The following is a 23,136-nucleotide window of genomic DNA, read 5'->3' as shown; positions in this document are numbered from 1 at the left end:
AGGTAAAAATTTAGTTTCCAATAATTTATTTATAATAATCAATTGATTGATTGATTATCTTTTGTTAATTAAATATATGCAAATTAATAGAAGGTTTATTTTTATAATTTTAAAATAGAAAATTTTTATGTATTTATAAATTTATAAAATTAGTAGTGATTAGATATTTGATATTATTTATCTCTAATTGCTTCATTTGAAAATATAAAAAGCAAAAAGTAAATATACACTTGAGTCGAATAAAACTAAACAAAAATTAAAATAGTTATTTTTTATAAAATTAAAATTTATTTATTTATTTAAATGATTTTATTTTTTTTAGATTATCTTAAATCATTGATTTAATTAGCAAAGTAAAGCAGCTCCTCTTAGAACCCAGAAATCTGGATTTTAATCAATAGAAGGAACGTCTACAGTAAGTACATAATTTGTTGACTAACCAGTTGTTGAAAGAACACCAGCTCTAACTGAGGTTTTATAAACAGGGCAGCTATTTATATAAAGGAATAATTAAAATTTAAAGTTTAAAAAAAATCTACTTACGCATAATTTTCTGCTTTTTCTTAATACTGTTTTGTTGGATTAAATAATATTACAGGCATGAAGCAGCTTGTTTGATTCTATAGTTATATTTAAAAATTAGTACATATTATAATTTATAATTTAATTTACTGGAGCAGCATCTAATATGGTCTTTCTTCTTCTATCCCACTAAGCTCCTTCTAAGTACAAACCATAAATATTTACACCATCCTAAATATTATTAATTAATTAGTTAATTCAAATTTTAGATCTTTACTAAATTACTGTTGGTTTTGTTGTGACTTGTTCTTTATCAAAATCTAATATTCTAAAGCTAAATTATAATTCATCAATAGGAATTTTATGGCTTCTTGCATAAGTCTATAAGACACCAGTTAAGAAACCTATAATTTGTTAAATTTTAGGATTAAAATTTAAATTATATGAAAAAATCATAAACAATTAATTACCTTAGGGGAAGAAGAAACCTGAGATCCAATAGCAGAATGGAGTACTTTCTTTTAGCCACTTAGCCATAAACTAAACTCTTTCACGTAAATCAATAATCCATGATGCTAAAGGCTTTAAGGAGGGATATGAGACTTTTTCCCACTACTTAGGTACTTGGTTATTTAATAAAGAATTATAAGTTTAATCTAGATCTGATGACATAACTATGTCACCATCTATAGCCTTTCCTAAATCTGCTAAAGTTCTATTCACAGTGGAAATTAATAAATTAAATTTAGTCATTTCTTATAATAAAACTGTAGAAAGAGAAGGAATTAAGTCATTTTCATCCTTCTCAAACAATTCTTTATTTCCATCGTCCTTATTAAGAAGTTAAGGAGTTTATTCTTCCAGACTTTTCTTCAAGTCAAGGACGATTTAATCTGGAGTTTTACCTGCAGAAGCAGATGTCATTCTTGGTTAAATAGATAGAATAGTTTCAATCATTTTTGTAGATTCTTATCCTTGATAAGCTATATTGGCATTTTCATTCATACCAAAAACAGAAGGATCTTCATTTAAAGGCAAGCTTTCAATATATGCTCTGTACTGTTCAATATTTCCTATCCTTGGAATTTTGTAGACTGGAGAATCAGAGAATCTTTAAAAATATTAAAGATTAAAAAATGTATTTTAAATATAAATATATCTAAGTAAATTACTAATAAGTGCCTTCTAATGCTTCTTTGACATAGAATTTCTTTAAAATTGTTGCCAAGCAACGTCTATCCCAATCATCTGTTACACGACCACCATAATTGATTTCTCCTGTTACGAAGAGAAGTGCGTCCCATGGAATTGATTCTTATTCATCTAGAAGTTTTCTCATGACAGTTGTCGAAGTTTCTAAGTCAGAATCATTGAATTCATAACGAATATTCCAACCAAGAGGACCAAACTTACGTCTTTCTTAAATAATTGCATGGAAAAATGTTAAACCCCAAGTTAATTTATGGAAAACATCAGCTTTTGTACAATCATTAAGGAACTCATCTGTAAGATTATCCCAACTTCTTTTTAAATTAGCTTTAAATCCTTTTAAAATTAAAAAAAAAATGTTATCAAATACAAAAAAGTATTTCCAATTTTAATTTACCTCTAGGAGGCTCTGTTGTGATCTTGATACCATTTTGCAAAACTGATACAGGGAAGTAACTTGCTGGCATAGAAGTTAAAAAGATACGGAAGTCGCTACTTACATTTTCAGATTCAGGTATTCTTTCAATAATAAGTTCAAGGTCAGGCATCCAAGTACGTGCAAGATGACAGTTCAAAAGACATATCCAATTGCCTTCTCTCTTAGCTTCTTCTATTAGAATACTGGCTTTTTTACCTTAACCTTAACCCAAAGAAATAATCTTAAGCTTTTCATTCATTTCTCTCTACTGAGCAAAGCTCAAAATTGAAGTTGTTGGATCTGCTCCTTAAGAGAGGACAAAGATAATTGGAGTTGAAATATCTGAATCAGCATGAATTCTTTCCATAGTAACACTAGGTTATTCAACATAGAATTTACCCAGATAATATTAAACATAATTACTGATTGCAAACATAATTTTTTCAGGTCTAAAGATCTTCAATACAACAATTTTTTCAAACTCATCAAGCTTTTATTAATTAAAAATAATTAGATACTTAAATTTGTAATTTTCAAATATTTACTTTTGTATGCCATTCTTCAGGTAATTTTTTAGAGAGGGGATCTTCACTTGTTTGATATTCCTTCCAAAGGGATAGCTTTTAAGAAATGTGCTTAGTGAAACCCTTGAACTAATCAGGGAAGTCTAATTCAAGAGAATATGCTAAATCCCAAGAAAGGGGTTGAATCATAACCTTATCTGGATTAGGTGGTTACTTTGACTTATCAAACAAGCCTGCACCTCTTAAGAGAATTCTCCAGATATCTTCATTTAGTATATTAGCATGCTTATTTATAGATGTGGCAATCAAGAAAGAGAAAATTAGCTTATCTTTTTCGAAAAGACCTCTAGTTACATTTGTATATATTGTTTTTGTAATGTTTTCAATAAGTATTTTTAATCTTTATTCAAAATCATCTGATTATTCCGAGGATTACATAGCCTAATTGAAGAGCTTACTGATATATTGAAGTGAGTATTAATACATAGGGTCAATCAAAGAGAGATCTTTGATTACGAAGAAGAGAATAGAACCTCTAATTGAAACACTTTTATATGAGCTTCTAGTAGCATCAATGCTCTTTTCAATTTCCATTGATTTTGCAATTTATTGATTGATTTCTTCTGCCATTTCTTTTGCATTCTACAATGTTTTAATTAAATTCACATCATCTAATATCTTTTCAGCTTTAGCTTCTGCAAGCAGACGAAGAATCTCTTTTTCAGATTAAATAATTTGCTTTTGGAATGTTGCAAGCTTAAGGACATTTTCATCTCTTTAATGTTCTACTTCTGGCTTTTCATTTTTAACTACATCAGCAAGAAGTTAATCTTCTAGACCTTCAAATGTAGCGGTGAAATTAATCACATTAACTTTGATAAATATTTCTGGTAAGTATTATGGGTTAGGTTTTTTAGTAGTCATGTACAAAGCAAAGTCTTTGTGGTAATTAATATCTTTTCCTCCTAATTTTAATTATAATCTACCATCAACTTCTGAAAATTCTTTGTTAACTACTGAATCAATTGAAGGATCTATAGCTGAATCGACATCTTCAATTAAAATAGGGTAACCGTTTTCAACTTGAAGCTTAACGATATCTAAGAATTTAGGAGTGGAAAATTTAAAGATTGATAGTTTATTTTGTTTTTCCATATTTTTAATCCATTTATTTGCCTTAACAGTAAATATAAAATATTATTTTAATTAAAATTCATACAATAAAAATTACCTAAAGTTAAGGATCAATAAGTAGAGGCCATCTGAAACCCTTAACAGCGAAAATAGAATTCTCCTATGATACCTAATCACTAGGAAGACCTTAAATAACCCACTCTCTTAGTAACATAGGATCACCAAGAGTTTTAATTAAATTGTATTATTCAGAGGTTGGGATATTCTTTTCACGAATCATTGTTAACCAATTTGTATTCAGCTCTTTTCTGTATACACCTTCATATTTAAACATTTTTTAATATAAAATATGAAAAAATTAATTTTAAAAATATCTTACCTGTGAAAGGACCATTATATGAAATTTAAGCTGTTGAAAGGAAAACATCTCCAAACAAATTTTCTATTTCTCCTCCTAATCTTACAACTGTTTTTTCCCATCTTTTTTATTCGTCAGCTGTTAACTATATAAGTTTTTAGGCTCTATCTAATCTCTACTCAGTTAATTCTTTATTAGTTTCAAGCTCTTCTCTTTATTTAACCATCATTTAGGTTTCCATTTAGAGTCTTTATACATTATCTTTGACTTTTTTGAGTTCTGATTCTTTTTCATATAACTCTGATTTAACTGCATTCAGTTCATTGTTTAATCTAGCTACTTCTATTTTTTTAGGTTTTACTTTAGAATTTACATCAGCATAAACTTTCATAGCTAAACAGAAAGATGCAAGACCATGAGCATAGCTCAAATTTTTCTTGATATCTTCTAAATTAAATTCTGGCTTAGCCAATACCTTATTTAACTTTTTAAGCCTATCTTCTGAGATGTTATCTTTGTCAAAACCAATCATTTTATCTATGAATTTAGGAACATCCATCAAGAATATTTACTTAACTGAAGCCCAATCAGTTTTCTTTTCACTTATTTTTTATTTAATAAAATGTTTAAATTAATTAAAAAAATGATATTTTTTTTACCCCATCAATGCAGCAACTGCTTCGAAGGTAATGGTGGCTTATTGTGGAGGATTAGCCATACCTCTGAGGGTGCTTAATGCAGATTTATCAAGGTTTTATACAGCTTACATTGCTGCTTCAAGTTCAGGCATAACTTTGTTTAACTCAGCTTGAGCTTCATCTGAGATTAACTAAATACGATCAGCTTGCTTTTGAACTTTTTCTGCTTCTTCTTAGACCACAGCTTCTTTTTCTGCAGCAATATTTGAATCCTTTTCTACTTCCCTGAGTTTTTCATTAACCTAAATAGTTTTTTCTTCCAACTAAGGCTTCAATTCTGTGAGATCAATTTAGAGTTAAGCTACTGATTTATTTGCTTATTCTAACTTTGTAAGACCGGAAGATAGACGACTCTGATTAGTGATAAATTCAGCTCTTTTGTCTGAGAGAGCCTTTTGGTAAAGCTTGATAAGATCAAGATAAGATTTAGGTGTGTAATATACTTTTCTCTTTAATTATTATTCAAAAACTTCTGCTTACTTACTTGCTTAAATGTGGACTTCTTTGCACATAAATGCTACTTATTCTATTAATTCTTCTTTAGTAATTGTGTTAGGAGTTGGGAAATTTTAATCATTAGATAATATTGATGTAGCAACACTAATCAGAGCTTCACTAGGCCAAGGAGAAAACCAATCTAGGGCACAACAATCTACAAGTGATGGGAATTTTCTATGCCTTACTCTTAATGCATCTCCTACAGGACTCATACATAAAACTATGTGGAGGTTGTTTCTCACTCTTTCAACAAAAGTCTAAGTTTGTTATTTTTAAAAATTAATAAAACATGAAAAAATAAATAATAAATACTTTGTAAATTGTATCAGGATCTTCTGCTCTTCTTAACTTTTTATTGATTTCTCTAACATCAGAAATCAAAGCATCTTTATCTTCTTGCTACCATAAGTTAGGAACTTCACCAGAGTTCAAAATATTGTTAATATCTTCTAAGAAAGATTCATAAACAATTTGATTATCAGTAAATATAAATGTGGTTCCTTTGCCTTGAGCACCTCCGGAGTCTTTCATCAATTCTTTTATAAAGTCTCTGAATTTTTCAGAATCAAATCCCTTAGTAATTTCTAGAAGTGAAAGTTTATACTCAAGCATGAATGTAGCAAGCTTAGTTAGTGATTATTTACCACTACCTCCAACACCTATTAACATTGCATTACCTCTTGGAGAACGTAATACTCTAAGGATTCTTAAGATATGGTAAATGCAAGCATCAAAGAAAACTAAATTCATTTTATTATTAGTGGTTGATGAATTATATTCATCCTACTTATCATCAAGCACCCTAATTACTTTTTACATTTTATCTGTTACATCTTCATATTCCTTCCTTTCTAAATCCAGACGAAGTATATCACTAAAAACAATTTGTTGAGAACCAAATATTTCAGATTTCTACAAACGAGATTTAAAATGCCTTCCGAGCAATTGCATAATATATTCATAGAACCAATCTCTATCTTCATCATTAATAAGTCTATCATGGAAGACTCTTTGTACTTCATGTATCCATAGTTTTGTTGCACTATTTTCATCTCTAACACCACCATATGGCGTAGTCATCATAATACCCTTTTAAAAATATTTTAAATTTACTTAAAGATTTAAAAAGTTTTATCATACCTAGAAAACTTTAGAGACATCACGAAGATTAAATGTATAATGGAATTTAGAAGGTTTTGCTTTTAGCTCTATTGCGATTGTTTGATACACATCTATGGTACCATTTACAATAGCATCAGCCATTCTTTTTACAGTATCTGGGAAACCTGTATTGAAGAAACCTGTTAGTAATGACTCAAATATTTTAAAAAGAATATCTCTTGTAGGTTATGGTACACACAATAAATTAAAGTGTCTTGTGAAACGAGGAGTTAACATACTTCTACCACCACCTGGAGGGGCAGAGCAGATACAAAGAATGGTATCTTAAATATCCTTCCAGAATCTTTCTTTTCTATCATATAATCCACCTTTATCTACCAAGAATCTTAATAATTCAATAGGAGGTTATGCTCCATACTCTTCAACAGAAGGCATATTAATATCATCAATAAATACAGCAGTCTTTCTATTAGGTTTGGCACCCAATAATGTTTTTTTAATTTTTTCCAATTTTCCTAATTTTCGATTTTAAATTTTTATCAATATCAAAAAGAATTATCAAATTACCTTCAATTGTCAATTATGTAACTTTAGAAGATGTTTAAGCTGAGAAAATTAGACTGAAATGATCAACGTTTCTTGTTTCTGAAATCTATGTCAATATTGTGGATAGAATAACTGATTTACCAGTACCACTCATACCTGTTAAATACATATGCTTTTTAAATGAAAGTAGCCATTCTGTAAAGAAACTATAACGAACAGTGTCTAGAGTAGGCACTAGCAAGTTAAAGTAAGGAATTTCTTTATCATAAACAAACTCAGGTGTTTTATCATTCCAATGTCTAAATGTTAAATCATTATGTTGTTAGGAACCTACGTCTAAGAAGAAAGAATAAACAGTTCCTTAATTAGGGAAAATACAAAGAGGGAATTTATCTCTAATTAAAATGTCCAACTTTTATGTTTAAATATGAAATTAATTAATAACTTATTAAAAACGGTTTATAATGTTTTTTTTATTTATTCAAATTTACTTTATCATAGTTTAATTCATTGACTGTAGAACACATACTCCAGATAAAAGCAAAAGCAAAGGCATGATCAAGATATCTTTTTTTGAAATCTGGTCTTTCATTTTTCTTAAATCCATATTCTTCGCTTATGAAACACTCAATCAAATTACAAAGTGAGTTAACCAATTAAAGGTCGCAAGTTGCAATTGGTTCTTTCATCTTTCTAATATGATCTATAAAGAAATCAACCTTCTCATCGAAAAGAGTATATAAGTGAGTTCTTAATTCTTTGCTAAGAACCTCCTCTACTTCTACTTAGTCATTTAAATCTAATTTTGTTGTAAATTTCTTTTCTATCCAAGACTAAACAAAAGGTCTCCATCCTAAGTTTTCATACCTTGAAAAAAAAAATTTTACTAATTTATCTTATTAAATTTAAAATGTATTTTTTACATTAAGTAGACCATACCGCAACGAGAGACTGTAGCTGGTGAAGCAACCCTCAAGTCTTAAACTTCGAAAAGCATACGCATTTATGTCCTAAGTTTAATTCTTTGACCATTAGCAAGACATAACATCATATTATCATCAAGCACAGTATTCATGTTTTCAATCCAAAGGGCATCAACAGGTCCATCAAATACTACCCATTAGCGAAGTTCAGTTTCATCTGAAGCTGCTTCTCTCATGATTTAAGAAGCTAATCCATCTTGCCATTCTTATGTATTGGGATTGACTTGACCATATAACTCACCCATTGTAATGCATTTAGGATTTAATATATGGGTTTTTACTTCTTAGAATCTATTATCCTTTGATCCTCTCTTTCTTAATTGAGACATAGAATCAGCTAAAGTTCTAAAACATGCAGTTTTTCCTATTTTAAATATTTGATTATTTTTACTAAAAAATTTAAAAGAGTATGATTTTATTTTTACCAGAAGTGGTAGCACCAACAAGCATAACTCCAAAACGTACGTTGAATGTTTCGAAAAGTTAAATAACTTTATGCTTTAATTCTTCTACTTTTTAATAGTTTAAGCGTTCAAACGATTGATCAATTTATTGTGGAAGCTCACCATAATCTGGATCTGGAATTTATTCGTTGGGGAAAAGATCTTAGATAAGAGCAGAAAATAGAGGTAAATCATCTTTTAAGAATTTAGGTACGTTCGAGTCTCTCATAGCTCTAATAAGCACAACATCTTCTTTTAAGTCTGGCTAGGCTCTCTTTAAGGCACCTGCCATAACAAGTACTGACTTGACAGCTCTCATACCGAAATCATAATGGTCTTACTGAGAAAGTTGTTATGATGAAAGAGTGTACAATTAAACCATTTTCTTTGATAAAGGATTTGCATTTACAAAACCTTCTGCAAAAAGCATAATTTCAGCAATTAATCTATAATCAGGAATCATCATACTTACAGGTCTGAAAAGAATCTTAAGATTGTCAGGTAATTCAGTACGTCCAGCATAACCAGGATTCATTGTGATAAAAACACCATATCCATCAGCTATTTATCATACAAATAGTTATTAAAATAATCAATAATAAATAAAAAAAATACCTTTAAGAGGGATCATTCTGTCAACAAACAAGAATTTTTCATCATCCTTGATTCCTTTCATTAATGCCTGACGAATAGTTAGAAGTTATTGAGCAATAACTGACAAGACTTCAATATCAATACGATTGAATTCATCTAAACATGCCCAAGCACCTTATTAAGCTAAACCTGAGAATAATCTACCCATCATTTAATATTCAATTTAATCAGAACAGTTAAAGACAACACAAAATACACCTAGAGCTTTAGCTAAATCTTTTGTTGACTCTGTCTTTCCAGTACCTGCTGGACCTGCGGGAGCTGCACCAAGCTTAATGTTGAGAGCACCTGTAATTGTAATCCAACATCTATCAGTCAGAGGAGTAATAACTAATCTTGTAGTTGCACCAAGATATTCATTTCCGTACTTAATCTTTGCATTTACTTGCTTTACTTATACTTCATTTTCAGGCTCTTCATAATAGTAATAACGTAATTGTTTTTACCATTCAAAATCATTTACTGAACAAGTTCCTTCTTCCCATAATTTGTAAACTATATCTCTTGCATGAACATCCTAAGTAATAAGAGCAACTATAGATTTGTGTTTTAATGGATCAAGGCCTTGTGTGATAAGAGCAGTTAATTCTTATAGTTATTAAATGTTTATCTTGTACCAATTCTCTAAGGGATTATCAGCATCAGCATCACCTTGTTACTAAATAAAAATTTCTGTGCTTTGAGTCCACATAATGTTAGAAACGGTAGCCACAACTTAAGCGGGATGTTATAATACCCAATCCTTTCTTTCTTTGTTATCTTTATCAATATCTTGTTTTCCTTTTTTAATTGCTTTCTTAAGACTTTCTCTCATTTATTCTTAGACTTATAATAACCACTTTTCTACTTCTCCCTTAGCAGTAAAGAATTTGTTAAACCTAAAATTAATTAAAATACTATTAAAGAAAATATTATGTTAATTTTTATTTACTCTATTGTCTCGCCTTCTGGAGAAATCATACCCTTTATAGAATTGTTGGAATCAATATTTAAACGATGGATGCCATCAAAGCATTTCTTTAAGTTACGCTAAATAGCCTCGATATCACCAGCCTTAGCTAAAATTTCAATAAGTTCATCATTACTTAAGAAATAGAAACGAGGGAATTCACCACGCTTATCTTCAAGATAGTCGTCTAATGCTTTTTGAATACTATTAAGAGTATCTTTGTGCTTACGCCATTAGCTCAAAGTATCATTTTTTTGAGTTTTCACTTCCTTTTTATCTCCTTCCTTTTAATCTTTTTAAGCTTCTGCTGGTTGAGGAGCAGCAGCAGCAGTTGATTTGCTAGGTTAAATTATAAATTTATGAATTAGCTTTCCTTGACCTTTATTTGCTTTAGACATTTAGTTTTTGAAGAATTTATCTACACCTTCAAATTATTAAGTTTCTTCTCTAAGTTTACTTTTAATTTCGTTAGAAGAAAAAATATTTTCTAAATAAATCCAGTTCTTTTAAACTGCAAGCATATCATCAATACATTCTTAACTATAAAGCACGTTTTTCTAGAACTTCTCAACTTCCTCACGAATTTTTTTAAGATAACGAGAACCTAGGATATTGTTCAAGTTAGCCAAATATTCATCTATAGCAGCAAAGAGCTCATCAAGTTAATCAAGTACATAAGCGTCCTTTGTACGAGGTTAGTGATGCTTGTAAGGAGCTAAAGTAAATTCTTATTTGTTCCATTTTTCGCTAATTTCTTGGAACTATTTTTCTAAAGAAGCTTCTTAAGTTGCTTGAATTGAAATTTCTTAAATTTCTTCCATGAAATCTACAACTTTCATATCAATCAATTTCTTTAAAGTGAATTCATCATTTATCTCAAATTCACCAATAATTTTCTTGATGTCTCTCCAATGATAATCCTTTAAGTTTTCGTTACGTAATGCTAAGACAATAGGCATAGTATTACGGAAATCAGTAACCAATTTTTTAAGTTCAGTAAGAATGGCATTTTAAGGGAGCTTTTTGTCACAACGAGCAACTATCTTACTATAATATTCAGCCTTATTTTTAATTTCTTCAGTGTTAATATCTTTAAACTTACCATCAACCCATCCTGAAATTAACTCCTTCCATTCCTTTAAAGACTTCCACATTAAATAACGTAGGTTAGCATCCTATAGGAGCATTTCCAGATCTTCGAATCTGCTTATAGGTAATCCGAGGGTATGTTCATAATGATTGTATAATTTACTGTTATCTTCAAGCTTTTTAGCATCATTGTACAAGCCTTCTAACTCTTTAATGGCTACATTAATATCTAATTCCTCGCTGAGATATTTCTTATTTTATATTTGAGAATCTAACTCACCTACTTCTTTGATTAATTTAGGGATTAAATCTTCTTTAACATCACGGATATAACTAGTTATTTATTTATTTAATATAAATATTTGTAAACAATATCAAAAATTTACTTTTCTATATTTCTCTCAGCAAGTTCTTCAGCACTTAGAATAGTTTATTCTAATCTTTTTTAAACATTTTGTGTGTCTATAATAGCAGATACATCTTCTTTTTTCATATCAAATTTATTTTCAATAATAATGTTTCTAATATGTTATATATCGCTAAACTTTTATTTATATTTAGGTAGTTATCTTTAAACTATCTTAAGGTTATTGCTTCTCTTTACGAATTCATCAATGTTTGCTCCACCTCCTTTGAATAAGTTTGTTGCATTATTCATCCTTGATATTTAAAAAATTTAATTATAATTATAAAAATTTAAATCATGCTATTTACCAATCTTTGACTTCGATATTTCTTAATCTAATCATCTCTGGCATGAAAAGAGAGAATTTTTTAATTATTTCATTAGGGAAATTTATAATTTTCTTTCTTAGGGTTTTGAAGTCCAATCTAAGTAGACCTAAATCTTTTTGATCAGGAAATTCTTTTTCATAAACTTCCTTTTGATCTGTAAGTTTCCTTAAAGTCCAGTTAAAAGACTCACCAGGATTTAAAAGTTTTTCATTACGGAAAATATTTAAATCAATTTATTCATTTTCCCAATATTCAATAAGATATTTATGGAATGAATCTTTAATGAATGAATCACATCTTGAAAAAGCACTAGAAATGAGCTCTCTAAATGTCTTTTAAAATTTATCTTAAGGTGATCCTCCATCAATCCAATCTTAAGGATTTAAGTAATTGGTATCTGGATGCTCCCAATCATCTCCAACCATATCATCCCACTCTTCTAAAACGCTAACATAACTATTAAATAAAATTTTTAAAATAAAGAATTCTATTTTTATTATTATACATAGTCATATCGTCATGTCTACTCCATCTTTCAAAAGCCTAAATTGAGTTTGTACCTTCTGCAATACAACGTAATATGTCTGAAATAATAGTTTCTCTGTCAGGAGATATTCTAATCCATTTTTCAGTTATAGTAGGAACAATTTTACGATTATATGTCCTATTTTCATCTGGAACAACACCTTCTTCATCTTCATCATCTTCTTCTTCCTCTTCATCTTCACCATCTTCATTCTATTTTTTAGGTTTTTTTTTTGCAGCATCAGCAGCTTTTTATTCTTCAGTCTTTTTCTTTGGTTCTTTAAGTCTGACATGGTGGAGTATATTAAATTACTTTTCAGTATCTTCACCAAAAGGTTTAGGCATAAATTCTTTAATAGGTTCGATAACAGTAGCATCATCAGGTATTGGTTCAAAACCAGGATTAATTTCAACTAAAAAGAGAGGATCGTTATTCATATTTTAATTATTTTTGAGCTTCTATTATTCATAGAAGAAATCCTCATCAACCAAACATGTTAGCTTATTTTCAAGTTCTGCAACACTGTACTTAAATATGTTGCTTAATGATTCCATAGCCAAGAAGTCAACTAAATAAGAAAAACGTAAGAATTTAGTACAAACTTTTCTAAGCTCAGATCTTTATTCGTAATTCATATTATCTGAAAAGCCGAGATTCTCATAGGCAGATTCTTTAAGTCTAATAAAAAATTAAATAGTAAAAATTGAAATATTTTATTATGTAAAAAGATTACCTAAAGAAATTTTAATTTTATTTTCTTGAATTTTGATAATCTTCTTCATTGTTTGCCATGTAGACGTTTCTTCTAAGCTCATTAAGAGATTCGTCGAAGCCACTTTTTACAATAGTTCTGCATTTCTTAGAATATTCTTAAATTTTATCTGTTATTTTCTTTCTGGTTTACTCCTACAAATTTTTAAACTCATCTAAAGTGTAAGTAGAATCAGCTCCTGTGTATGAATTGTTATCTACGCTAATAAAACGCTAAGATTCCATCATATCATAAGTATTTGAACGGAATTAAAGAATAGTATCACGGAATGTTTTATTTAGGATAAATAGCTTTTCGTTTAAAGCCTTGGCGCAAGTAGCAGTTTTGTGCTTAATAACATTTTTTCTCCACATTTTTAAAGTTTTCCATTTTCTAAATTTAGTAAAGAATTTTAAACTTTTAATTTGATCATAATGTTCTCTTTCCTGTAATTTAATAAAAATATATTAATTTAAATTATTTTATTTTATTTTAAAGTTTTTAATCATTTAGATGCTTGATTATTGACTTGCTCATTTGATTGCTTACTTAAATTCTTTGAATTATTTTGAATTTTATTTTTCTATATCAATCTAATTATCAATTTTATCAGAAATGAAACTGATCAATTATTTAATTTCATAATTAATACTTTTAACAGCGTCTATTTAAATCTAAAATTAGTTTGATCTCTTTGGAAAATTTTTGAAAGAAAATATTTTTGTAATTAATTAAAATGATTAGTTCATACCTTCATCCACACTGCAAGACCTATAAATTCAACTGGTTTGCCATTGATGTAATGAGTAAGACCTTTTTTTGAAATCGTGTAAAATTCCTTAAGAGTGCCAGCTTTTTCTTTAGCTTTTATATCTTTATAGTCAGCAACAATAAGATTGTAAGGATCATCATCATCTTTATCTTTATCGTCACGTATCAAATACTAAAATTCGTGAACATGAACTACATTTTTTAAAATAAGCTCAATATAAAGATCTAATTTAGGATTTCTTCCTTTTTTTTCAAAGTTTGCACCTAATTAATTCTATTATTCTTCACTCTATACTACAGTAAATTCTCCTTTGTAATCAGGAAGAGGATGCTGCTAATTTTAATCAAGTTCTTCTTCGTCTGTCTTTTTTTTTTTAAATGAGCCGAATCCTCCTGTTTGGCCCATTGTATTTCTATACCTTTAGTCTATATTTTATTTTCCAGAAATCCTTCCAACAAGTCTTTTTGTTCTATCCATTTCAACATCTGAAAAACCATTAATTTTTAAAAAAGCCTTATCAGCTTCCATGAAGCTTCCTTTAAATCCTACTTATGTCGAGCCAAGATTTATATTATTATTATTTTATTGCTATGCTGATCCTAGCTAAGAACGGTCAATTGGAGGTAATTTATTTTAACTCTGGCTTATCTAAACTTTTTGACCACTTTCTAAAGGATTTTAAGGAAATAGCTCATGGGTTTTATACATAAAATTTTTAAAGTCCATATTATCAGTTCTTGATTTATTTAAAGGTTGAATTTCATTTTCCAAAGGAGGCTGAGATTCACCTCTTAAACTCTTTTATGCGCTTTAAATTTACATTCCTCTAGATTAAGGGGCGCCATCATCATTTTATTATCCAAAATTAAGCTTAAATTAGCCATTAAATGTGGATTTTGCTGTTTAACGGAAGAAATTAGGCTATTATGTAGATCCAAACTAAGTTAATGCTCCACTGCCGCCATAGCTTGTTGTCCCCATTTATGATTGATTAAATCCATCCTACTCTAGCTATCCTCCTGGCATAACCACTGCATGAACTCTTTTACCATTGTGCAAAACTACAGATTAAGGTTGATAAATCAGTGGCACTAATTTGGTTTTACGATTTTATAAATTAGTTAAATTTGCTGTCAAAACTTTGTCTTAGTATGAATTAGCATCACGCTTTACTGATGGCATTGTCTTTAAATTAAAGCCTTTATCGTAAAGACGTCCAGCTAAATTATTAATTCCAAAACCACCTTACGACTAAGTCTTAGTAATGATTTTAATGTTTTATACTGGTTAATCTCCACTAGATATACGCTTATCATCATCTGGATTTTCGTCACCAAACAATTATTTCCTATTCATATCTATTAATTATTATTTAAATAGCTTTTTAAATTTCTCAACAACCTGGCTTTATTTGGTTTGATGTTCACCTGTAAAATATATGTATCAATAGTATATGCTTATTAGAACTTCAAGTCGCTTTTCTATTTTTTTTTTTCAGTAATAACACACAAAAAATGGACAGATAAGCTATTTATTTGCTATGCTAATTAATTAATATCTCTCCAGATATGTTGTATTTTTATGTATTTATTATATAAATTAATTTAAGTTTTCTTTTTTATTGTTTAAAAACAATATCAATCCTTTTGATTATGTTAATGATTTCTTTTAATAATTTTCCTTTATTATTCTTTTCCTCTTACTTTGTATTTCATTCATAATTTAAATCAAAAATCATGTTATTTGCCAGCATCATCAATATATAAATAAATGACATTTTTTTAATTAAGAACTGGAATAAATTAAATAGCAAAGAAAAAGAAAGAGAGAGTTATAAATAAATAATTAATAAATTCTTCATGTAAATTTACAATATACAGTAAATTTAATTGATATTTCACTTATTTTAATTGTCAAAACAGTAAAATTTATAGCAGTTTCTATTTTAAATTTTGATTTATAAAATTAAATCAACTTGCAAAATAGAATGAATAAGTGTATAATCAATTTTATAAATATCTTACATAATTCAAACATTTAGTTTTCATCAAGCATAAAAAGCAGTTATTTTTTTTTTATTTTCTTTATAAAAATATTTTCAAAACTTATTTAAGTGGTCTTTAATAGATAAATAAATAATACAGAAAATGTTTAAATTAAATTAAAATATCATATTTATTTTTTTTGAAATATTAAAACTGTTCTTGATTTAATGATTGGATTAAACTGAAAAAATTTAGATTAATTATTTTTGTAAAAGTTATTTGTTTCTTATTCAATCACTATCTTTTTAATTGTTTGCTTTTTAATTAATTAATTTACTTTTGTGTGAATAAGAGAAATCCTAAATTTGATAACGAGCAATATTTATTTATATAGCAAAACCCAAAGAAAACAAAAAATATATTTTTTTTTTAATAGTCTTTGCAAATTTCAAATATTATGATTTCAAAAGTTTCAGGATATTAAGGATTTTCTTCATATGGTGATAAACCATATCCCTCTCTAAAGCCAGGAAGATAAGTTCTCTCTCCTAACGATGTTTGGGAATAAAGTACTTTTTTATTTAAAAATAAAATAAAATGATAGATAAAAAAAATTACAATATTGCTGAAATAATCTTGATTTTATACATAGTGACGAAATAAATAAATGGCTGTTATAATTATTATAGTCAAAAAATATTAATATTTTCAATAAGCAAAACTGATTCATTAAATATTTTTAAAAATTAGCACAAAGAACTCGTGATGACGCTTCTATGTACGAAAATCATCAACATTACAAAACAGTATATAAAGTAGATGTATCAAATGCAGTATAGCCTAAAGATTATTAAAACCATACACATGTTAAGAAGGGACTTTAGACTTAATATCAACTTTAAGCTACTGGAAAGAGTGTTCTTTCATATGGCAGTGATAGAAAGGATTAAACCTTTGATCCTAATAATGAAACTTCTAAATTGAAAACAGGTGTAGAGCATTGGAAATCAAATTATAATGCTAATATTAAAGATCCTTACTCCTATAGTAAAGCTTCAAGACCAGAATGGTCCTATCATCTTAAGCCCCACTAAGTTGATAGGTATAGTTTTACTTTTAATTTTATAATTAAAAAGTCAAATCTTCATAAAAGTTTATTTTTATAATAAAATGAAACTTTTTAAAATAGAGTTAAATTACAAAATGTAATTATTTATTTTAGTAAAATAGGGCCTACTGAATATAAAACTACCTTTGGAGAATTTGGCACAAAGCCAACTGATAAATTGAATGAATATGGCAATGAAATAATTAATAAACACGAAGATCCTTTAAAGTAAATTTTAACAAAAAAAATTATTTTTAATTAAAATTTAAAATTAGAATGGGTACTACTAAATCTACTTTCCATATTCCTAACTATACTGGTTTTATTCCTGCAGCAAGAACTGTTGGTAAATCACTTGAACATGCTGCAGCTTTAAATTCAAGAATTGATAAATCTAGAGCAACCATAGTGGATAATTAGTAAAATTATAAAATTTTATTTTTTTAGTTTTTAAATTATTTTGAAATATAGTCATACTAAAATTCCTGGATATGCTGGTCATCAACCTAAGGCTCCAGTTAATCAAAGAGGTTTTCTCAGAGAACATTGCTTTTCAACAGTTTCATCTCTTAAACTTTGAATTATTAGCAAATAATATATAAATTTATATTAAAACTACTATTTTTGTATTAAAAAATTATTAACAATAAATAAATTTATTAAATAAAAAAATACTTTTATTATTTATTTAAAAAAATATTAAACCTATATTTTTTAATGGGAAAAAATTATTTTTAATTGATCAATTTTATAAAAGGAATTTTTACGTTCTGATTCTTCCATACTTTTTTAAAGCTAATTCATACATCAAAAAAAATGATACTTCAACAAGAATTTTTCTCATCAGTTAACAAAAAATTCTGAAAAAATGCCTTTATGCACATAACTGAATAAAAAAATATATATTTTAGGTATTAGAAAATGTATGCTACGACACTCTGACTGTTCAGAAAAAGTACATATCAAAATTTTTAGACGCAGTCTTTATTTTGATAATAAATAAATAAAAAATATTGATAAGAATATTTAAGATACTCTTATTTTATTAACTTAGTAAAAATGTTAATTGAAAAATTATATCTTTATATGCTATTTTAATCTCTTTTTGATTTTGATGAATTTTTTATGTATGTACTTATGCATATTTGTATATATTAATGAATGAAATAGGGAGTCTACTACTATATTTCTTTTTAATAAAATCAAATATATTGTAATAAAAACTAATCAAATATTAAAGGCGCAAAAGCCAGCAAAAAAACAAATATTTGATAATCTTTTAAAAAATATAATAAAACGAGGCACATAAGTTTAAAGTTAGATAATCTAGTAAAAGGGGAGATGATGATGAATTCAGAAATTAGTATCAATGGCAGTAATGCTTAGTAGCCAAATCCTATGTAGAATATAGTTATGAGCATATTTAATACTCATCATTATAGCCAAATAGTCTAAACAGATATCGATAATTTCAATTGGTCATGCGACGTAATATTGAACTCTTAAAAAATATAAGTAAGCACATATTTTTCAAAAGCCCACAATAAATCAATTTATCAGTGAAATTTATTACTCATTTTAACGAGATATATTTTTAAGCTTTAGAAGTTAACATTTTTAAAATTTTAATTATCTTAAATCTTAGGATAAGCAAGCGGAGGAGCAAAAAATAGATTAATTTTTACTTGATTGGAGGAATATGTATAAATTTTTTGAAATCCTTATTTAAACAAAATAAGAGAATTCAATTTTTGTGGCATGCGAGCTACTCTAAAAGATAATTAGTAGTGATAATAGAACATTTATTAATACAAAAGAAGCGTCTTCTCATCATTTAAATAGAGGAAATATATCAAATTACATGGATGTAGGTTCAAGTTTAGCAAATTCTGATGAAAGAATGTCCTCAGATACTGTAGCCTATTTGGAGCTATTTGGATTTTTCATGAAATTTTTAACTCTAAACTAAGACAAAAAATATTAATTACATACATATAAATCCGTGTGTCATGTTATTGCAGTAATCTTTAAGGCTCTTTGGGGAGATAACTCGTTTGATTACTCTACAGAACTTGTAGAATATGTTGTATAGATTCTTATCAATGTAAGTTACTTTAAACATACAGTTATTTAAACAGTTTGTAAGATAGCAAATAGAAGAATTTTTTGTTATCTATATATTCAATTTAAGACAATATTAATCATCCACTTATTTTTTACGTTAATTTAAATACTTAAAACAAAAAAGAAAGAGGATTTCGGTATCTTAATAGTAGATTTCATTATCTAAAATATCTCTAATTTTAGCACAAATATGGGATACATTATGTATAGAAGAATAATACTAAGCTTTTAAACATCAGGTTTAGTTCCAATAAGTTAGCAAGTAGCTTCAAAGCTGTATTAATTATTAGAAATAGTAGCAGCTTAACCTAACAACCCTTCAAAAATTTTTGAAAAATATGTAGGACTCTTTTTATAAATCCTTTCCTTTAACTTTAATATCTCATACTATGATTTTGAGACAGATTAAGATTACTAAGATAACTAATTAATTTAGGTAATCATTCTTTAGTTAAATTATTTGATTATAGCAAATCTACTTTGATTGTGAATTCTTTCCTATAAATTTACTGATATATTTTTTATAAATATGCGTCTAGTTCCCTGAAAAAATTGTTAAAATATTAGTGAACTTCGATTTACTAAAGAGATTGTTTTACACAACTAAGTTGCTGATCACAGTAAATTCACATGTTGGCCTAAATGTAATTGTTTAAATGAGATTTATGTTCTAATTATAATCAATTTTTTTAGTTACTTAGATGCTTGAGCAAAATTGTTTCTTGCAGGATAACTCATTCAGAGTTTGAAGATAAAGAAAAAAAGAAGGGATTTATCTTATTTTGTTGTGAAGGAATAACAGAAATTATAAGATCTATTAAAGTTCTTGATGAAGATTTAAATCTCGAAATCATAGATTATTGCAATAGAATGATGGTAAAATAAATTTAATTAAAAATATCAAATAAAGTGATGATAAAATTTAAGAATAATTTTAGTTTGAAGAAATTAAGAAAAATTGAAAAACAAGGTGAAGAATGGATTAATATCATGCAATAATTTTCCTTATATGTCATTAATCGTACTCAATTTAATGTAAGTTGTTGGAAAAATACACAAAGTTGAAATTAAAATTATAAAAGGTTAAAGATGAAGTCATTCCAAAGTTAATGAATTTATGGAGAAAAATAGTTAGGTTATCTATCAGCATTAAAATTCCTAAATCTATTACTAATCCTATTAATAAATTTACTTCTACTGTAGTAATATTAAAATTAAAATTAAAAAATGTTATTTAAATTTTTTTTAAATAGCTAATATAAACTTTCACTGAAAGATGTCTTTAACAAGTTTCTTTTTTTGAAGATGCAAACTTTTTAAGTAAGGATGATTTATAGTGAAAAAGATTAAAAGTTAAAAAAAATAAAAAAAATAGGATTTAAAAAATTTAAGAAGGCAATGAGAAATTTCTTTGAAAACATTTATTATATTGGAAATAACGACCTTGAACCTTCGTTCTAAATTGTTGCTCATTTGTTTGAAAAGTGTGCTGAAGAATATTTTATTTGTTTGTAAAATAGAGGAAATATAGATAATGCATAAATGCAAAGCTCAAATCGTAAAATAAAATTAAAAGTAAGCTATTAAAATTAAAATGTAAAAATATAAAAATAGACAAGATATGTTTGTGTTTAGGCCTTGTCAATTAATTAATTCTAGTATCTTCAGTTGGAATTGAAAAATCTAATTCTTATATTTAGCAGTCTGTTTAAGTATTTGAATATATGGGGAAAATGATCGCTATTTTCTTCAAGATAATTGAAAGTTAAATCAATTACCCTCAGGCTTAGGTAATATTATTAATGTTAATTAAATTTATTTTTAACCTTATTTAAATTTTCTAATAGCTCCCTTTAATTTAAAACGAACTAACTGAATTATCAATACTTTATTTTATGGAAGAGTATATTATTAAAACATTAGGAAGTAAATTTTTTTATTAATTTCATTCATTTTTGCTTAACAAATATTTAACTGAAGATATGGATACAGATGATGCTAAAACATTTGATACAACTTCTACTAGCGCCAAGGTAGTTATTCCTATTTAATAAGAAGAAAATATAAGATTCCTTATAAATAATTATAATATTTATTCACAACAATCAATCTAATAAAATTAGTACTTTACATACGTATAAAAATATTTGAATGTGAACGAATTTGCTTAGTTGACATAGATGATGGTGAGCAAGTTAGAGTAGAATGTACAAACTACTAGCAAAAATGTATTCGAGTATTCTCTCCATGTTATAAATTTTATCTTTCTTAGGTAATTTTTTATTAAGATATACTTAAATCTTTATTAATATGTAAATTTAATTAATTGAAAGGCTCAAGCACAATCTTTCAAGAGGTGTATTTAAGAAAATGCCATTAATTTTACAGCTTTCTAATCTTATTATGAAGGAATCTGTAGGAAGGTAACTATCATAAGATAGTTTTAAAAGTAGAACAAAAATTTATGAACTAATTGCGTTTGCATACATGGATGATCCCTTAGATAATTACATCGAAGCTACTGATGGTATTATAAGAAGAATTTGTTTCAACCCATAAAATTGCACTAAAGTAAATTAAATTTAAATAAATTTATCCTTTAAGCTTTGATTACTATAGGCTGACATGATCCGTTTCTTTTATGATGCAACTGGATTAGCTAAGCATATAGATTTAGGAGCAATTTACAAGGTCTTTTTGAAGAAAACGTAAAAATTTTTTGTTTTTTAAGCTTTTAAACTTAAAAATAAAAAAATAAATTCTAGGTATCATTTATATAAGTTTATTTATTCTGACCAACTGCTTTCTTATGGTTTGGATATGGAATTAATGGTACCAGCTTTAAAGCTTTTATTAAATGTTATTGACAACAAGACTCAAAGAATTAGTATTCTGACAAATTAAAATTTTGGATATCAAATGTTCAAGGATTTTTCTGATTTTTTAAATAAGTATGGTAAACTTTTAATGGAATACTTCCAGAATGTAACCAACAAAAATTAAAATAATGATAAAATTAAACTTGTGATGATATATTGGAGAGTTTTAAATAAATTTCTTACTAGCAAGCTAATAAACTTTTCAGTCTTTCAACTTTATGGAGACTCTACATTTATAGATTACTTAAAAGTTAATTTGGATTTAAAATTTTTGCTTTTTGAAGAAGTATTTTAGTATCCAAAATTAACACAAGTCTTTATTTAAAATATATTAATTATATCTGAATAATTCCAAGAAACTGTATACTGTTTTAATGATGAAAGGTATGCTATTAACTTATTCTTGATTTCTAAAAGATTTATGGAAAAGATTACTTAAGAAAACTTTAAATATGGAAATTTCAGCACTATACATGATGATCCATTAATTCAAAATGTATCACAAGTAATATAAAATCTCTGCAGCTTCTGTGTTGAAGAAATTAATTTTAAGATGACTGAGGAGGTCGAAAGAGGTGTCAAATCTCTTATTACTAATGGTTATTAGATTTTTAATGAATACATAGCCTTTTTGTTTAATATATCATTCAGCTATGTAAATAGTAAGATATTCGTCAAAATATCTAATGCGCTTTTTGCCTTTATAGTATTTATGCCAAACGTAAATAAATGACTTTAATAATTTTTATTAATAAAACAAAATTATTTATAAAAAAATAGATATTCGAATAAGTAAGAAAATAATATATTGAATCACAAGTTATGAATTAACAAGATATCAACATAATTTAAGAACCATTAAATAGCTTGCTGAAGGACATTACCTTAAAAATTGATCCAATTAACTAAGATAAATTTCAAAATAATTTCAAACTTATAATTAAATCCATCAACCAAGGAGGAAATGAAGCTAGTTAAATTGGTGGGTAGCTTGAATACAATTACTGAAATTAGTAAAAATAAGGAGGCCTATTTTAATTTTAATAAATTTATGATAACAAAATGAGTTATAAATATTTTTAAGTTGTTTATTACATTTATTAATATTT

General features: G+C 27.0%; 3 protein-coding genes across 3 annotated transcripts; 2 read left to right on the top strand and 1 right to left on the bottom strand. All coding sequences in view use genetic code 6, as the record gives it.

Moving 5' to 3' along the window:
• Nucleotides 1–38: 38 nt before the first annotated feature.
• On the bottom strand, nucleotides 39–15,287 carry TTHERM_00565600 (dynein heavy chain, amine-terminal region protein; the record flags this gene model as incomplete). The annotated part of the gene is made up of 23 exons (XM_001022060.3): nucleotides 39–490; nucleotides 597–753; nucleotides 808–926; nucleotides 993–1,633; nucleotides 1,695–2,067; nucleotides 2,129–2,639; nucleotides 2,695–3,849; nucleotides 3,905–4,125; nucleotides 4,187–4,767; nucleotides 4,825–5,618; nucleotides 5,674–6,450; nucleotides 6,502–6,998; nucleotides 7,051–7,441; nucleotides 7,521–7,896; nucleotides 7,953–8,376; nucleotides 8,438–9,016; nucleotides 9,071–9,987; nucleotides 10,041–11,480; nucleotides 11,534–11,806; nucleotides 11,862–12,338; nucleotides 12,388–13,086; nucleotides 13,142–13,605; nucleotides 13,911–15,287. 23 exons carry the CDS (start codon nucleotides 15,285–15,287, stop codon nucleotides 39–41), a joined length of 13,695 nt encoding a protein of 4,564 aa, XP_001022060.2.
• A 1,086-nt stretch (nucleotides 15,288–16,373) lies between these two features.
• Nucleotides 16,374–17,604, top strand: TTHERM_00565590 (ptype ATPase, putative; the record flags this gene model as incomplete). The annotated part of the gene is made up of 5 exons (XM_001022059.3): nucleotides 16,374–16,485; nucleotides 16,667–17,018; nucleotides 17,139–17,252; nucleotides 17,300–17,443; nucleotides 17,496–17,604. The coding sequence occupies 5 exons, from the start codon at nucleotides 16,374–16,376 to the stop codon at nucleotides 17,602–17,604; spliced, it is 831 nt and encodes a 276-aa protein (XP_001022059.2).
• Nucleotides 17,605–18,365: 761 nt separating this feature from the next.
• Nucleotides 18,366–23,035, top strand: TTHERM_00565580 (exportin-7 protein, putative; the record flags this gene model as incomplete). Its single annotated transcript, XM_001022058.3, has 16 exons — nucleotides 18,366–18,539; nucleotides 18,670–19,128; nucleotides 19,273–19,584; nucleotides 19,688–19,792; nucleotides 19,842–20,024; nucleotides 20,076–20,183; nucleotides 20,231–20,347; nucleotides 20,402–20,468; nucleotides 20,524–20,706; nucleotides 20,763–20,938; nucleotides 20,996–21,074; nucleotides 21,129–21,420; nucleotides 21,482–21,719; nucleotides 21,768–21,856; nucleotides 21,914–22,748; nucleotides 22,808–23,035. The coding sequence occupies 16 exons, from the start codon at nucleotides 18,366–18,368 to the stop codon at nucleotides 23,033–23,035; spliced, it is 3,645 nt and encodes a 1,214-aa protein (XP_001022058.2).
• Nucleotides 23,036–23,136: the final 101 nt, after the last annotated feature.

This window comes from Tetrahymena thermophila (assembly GCF_000189635.1).
Source record: "Tetrahymena thermophila SB210 genomic scaffold scf_8254495, whole genome shotgun sequence".
NCBI classification, from domain to species: Eukaryota; Ciliophora; class Oligohymenophorea; order Hymenostomatida; family Tetrahymenidae; genus Tetrahymena; species Tetrahymena thermophila.
This window is presented reverse-complemented; position numbering and strand designations above follow the sequence as displayed.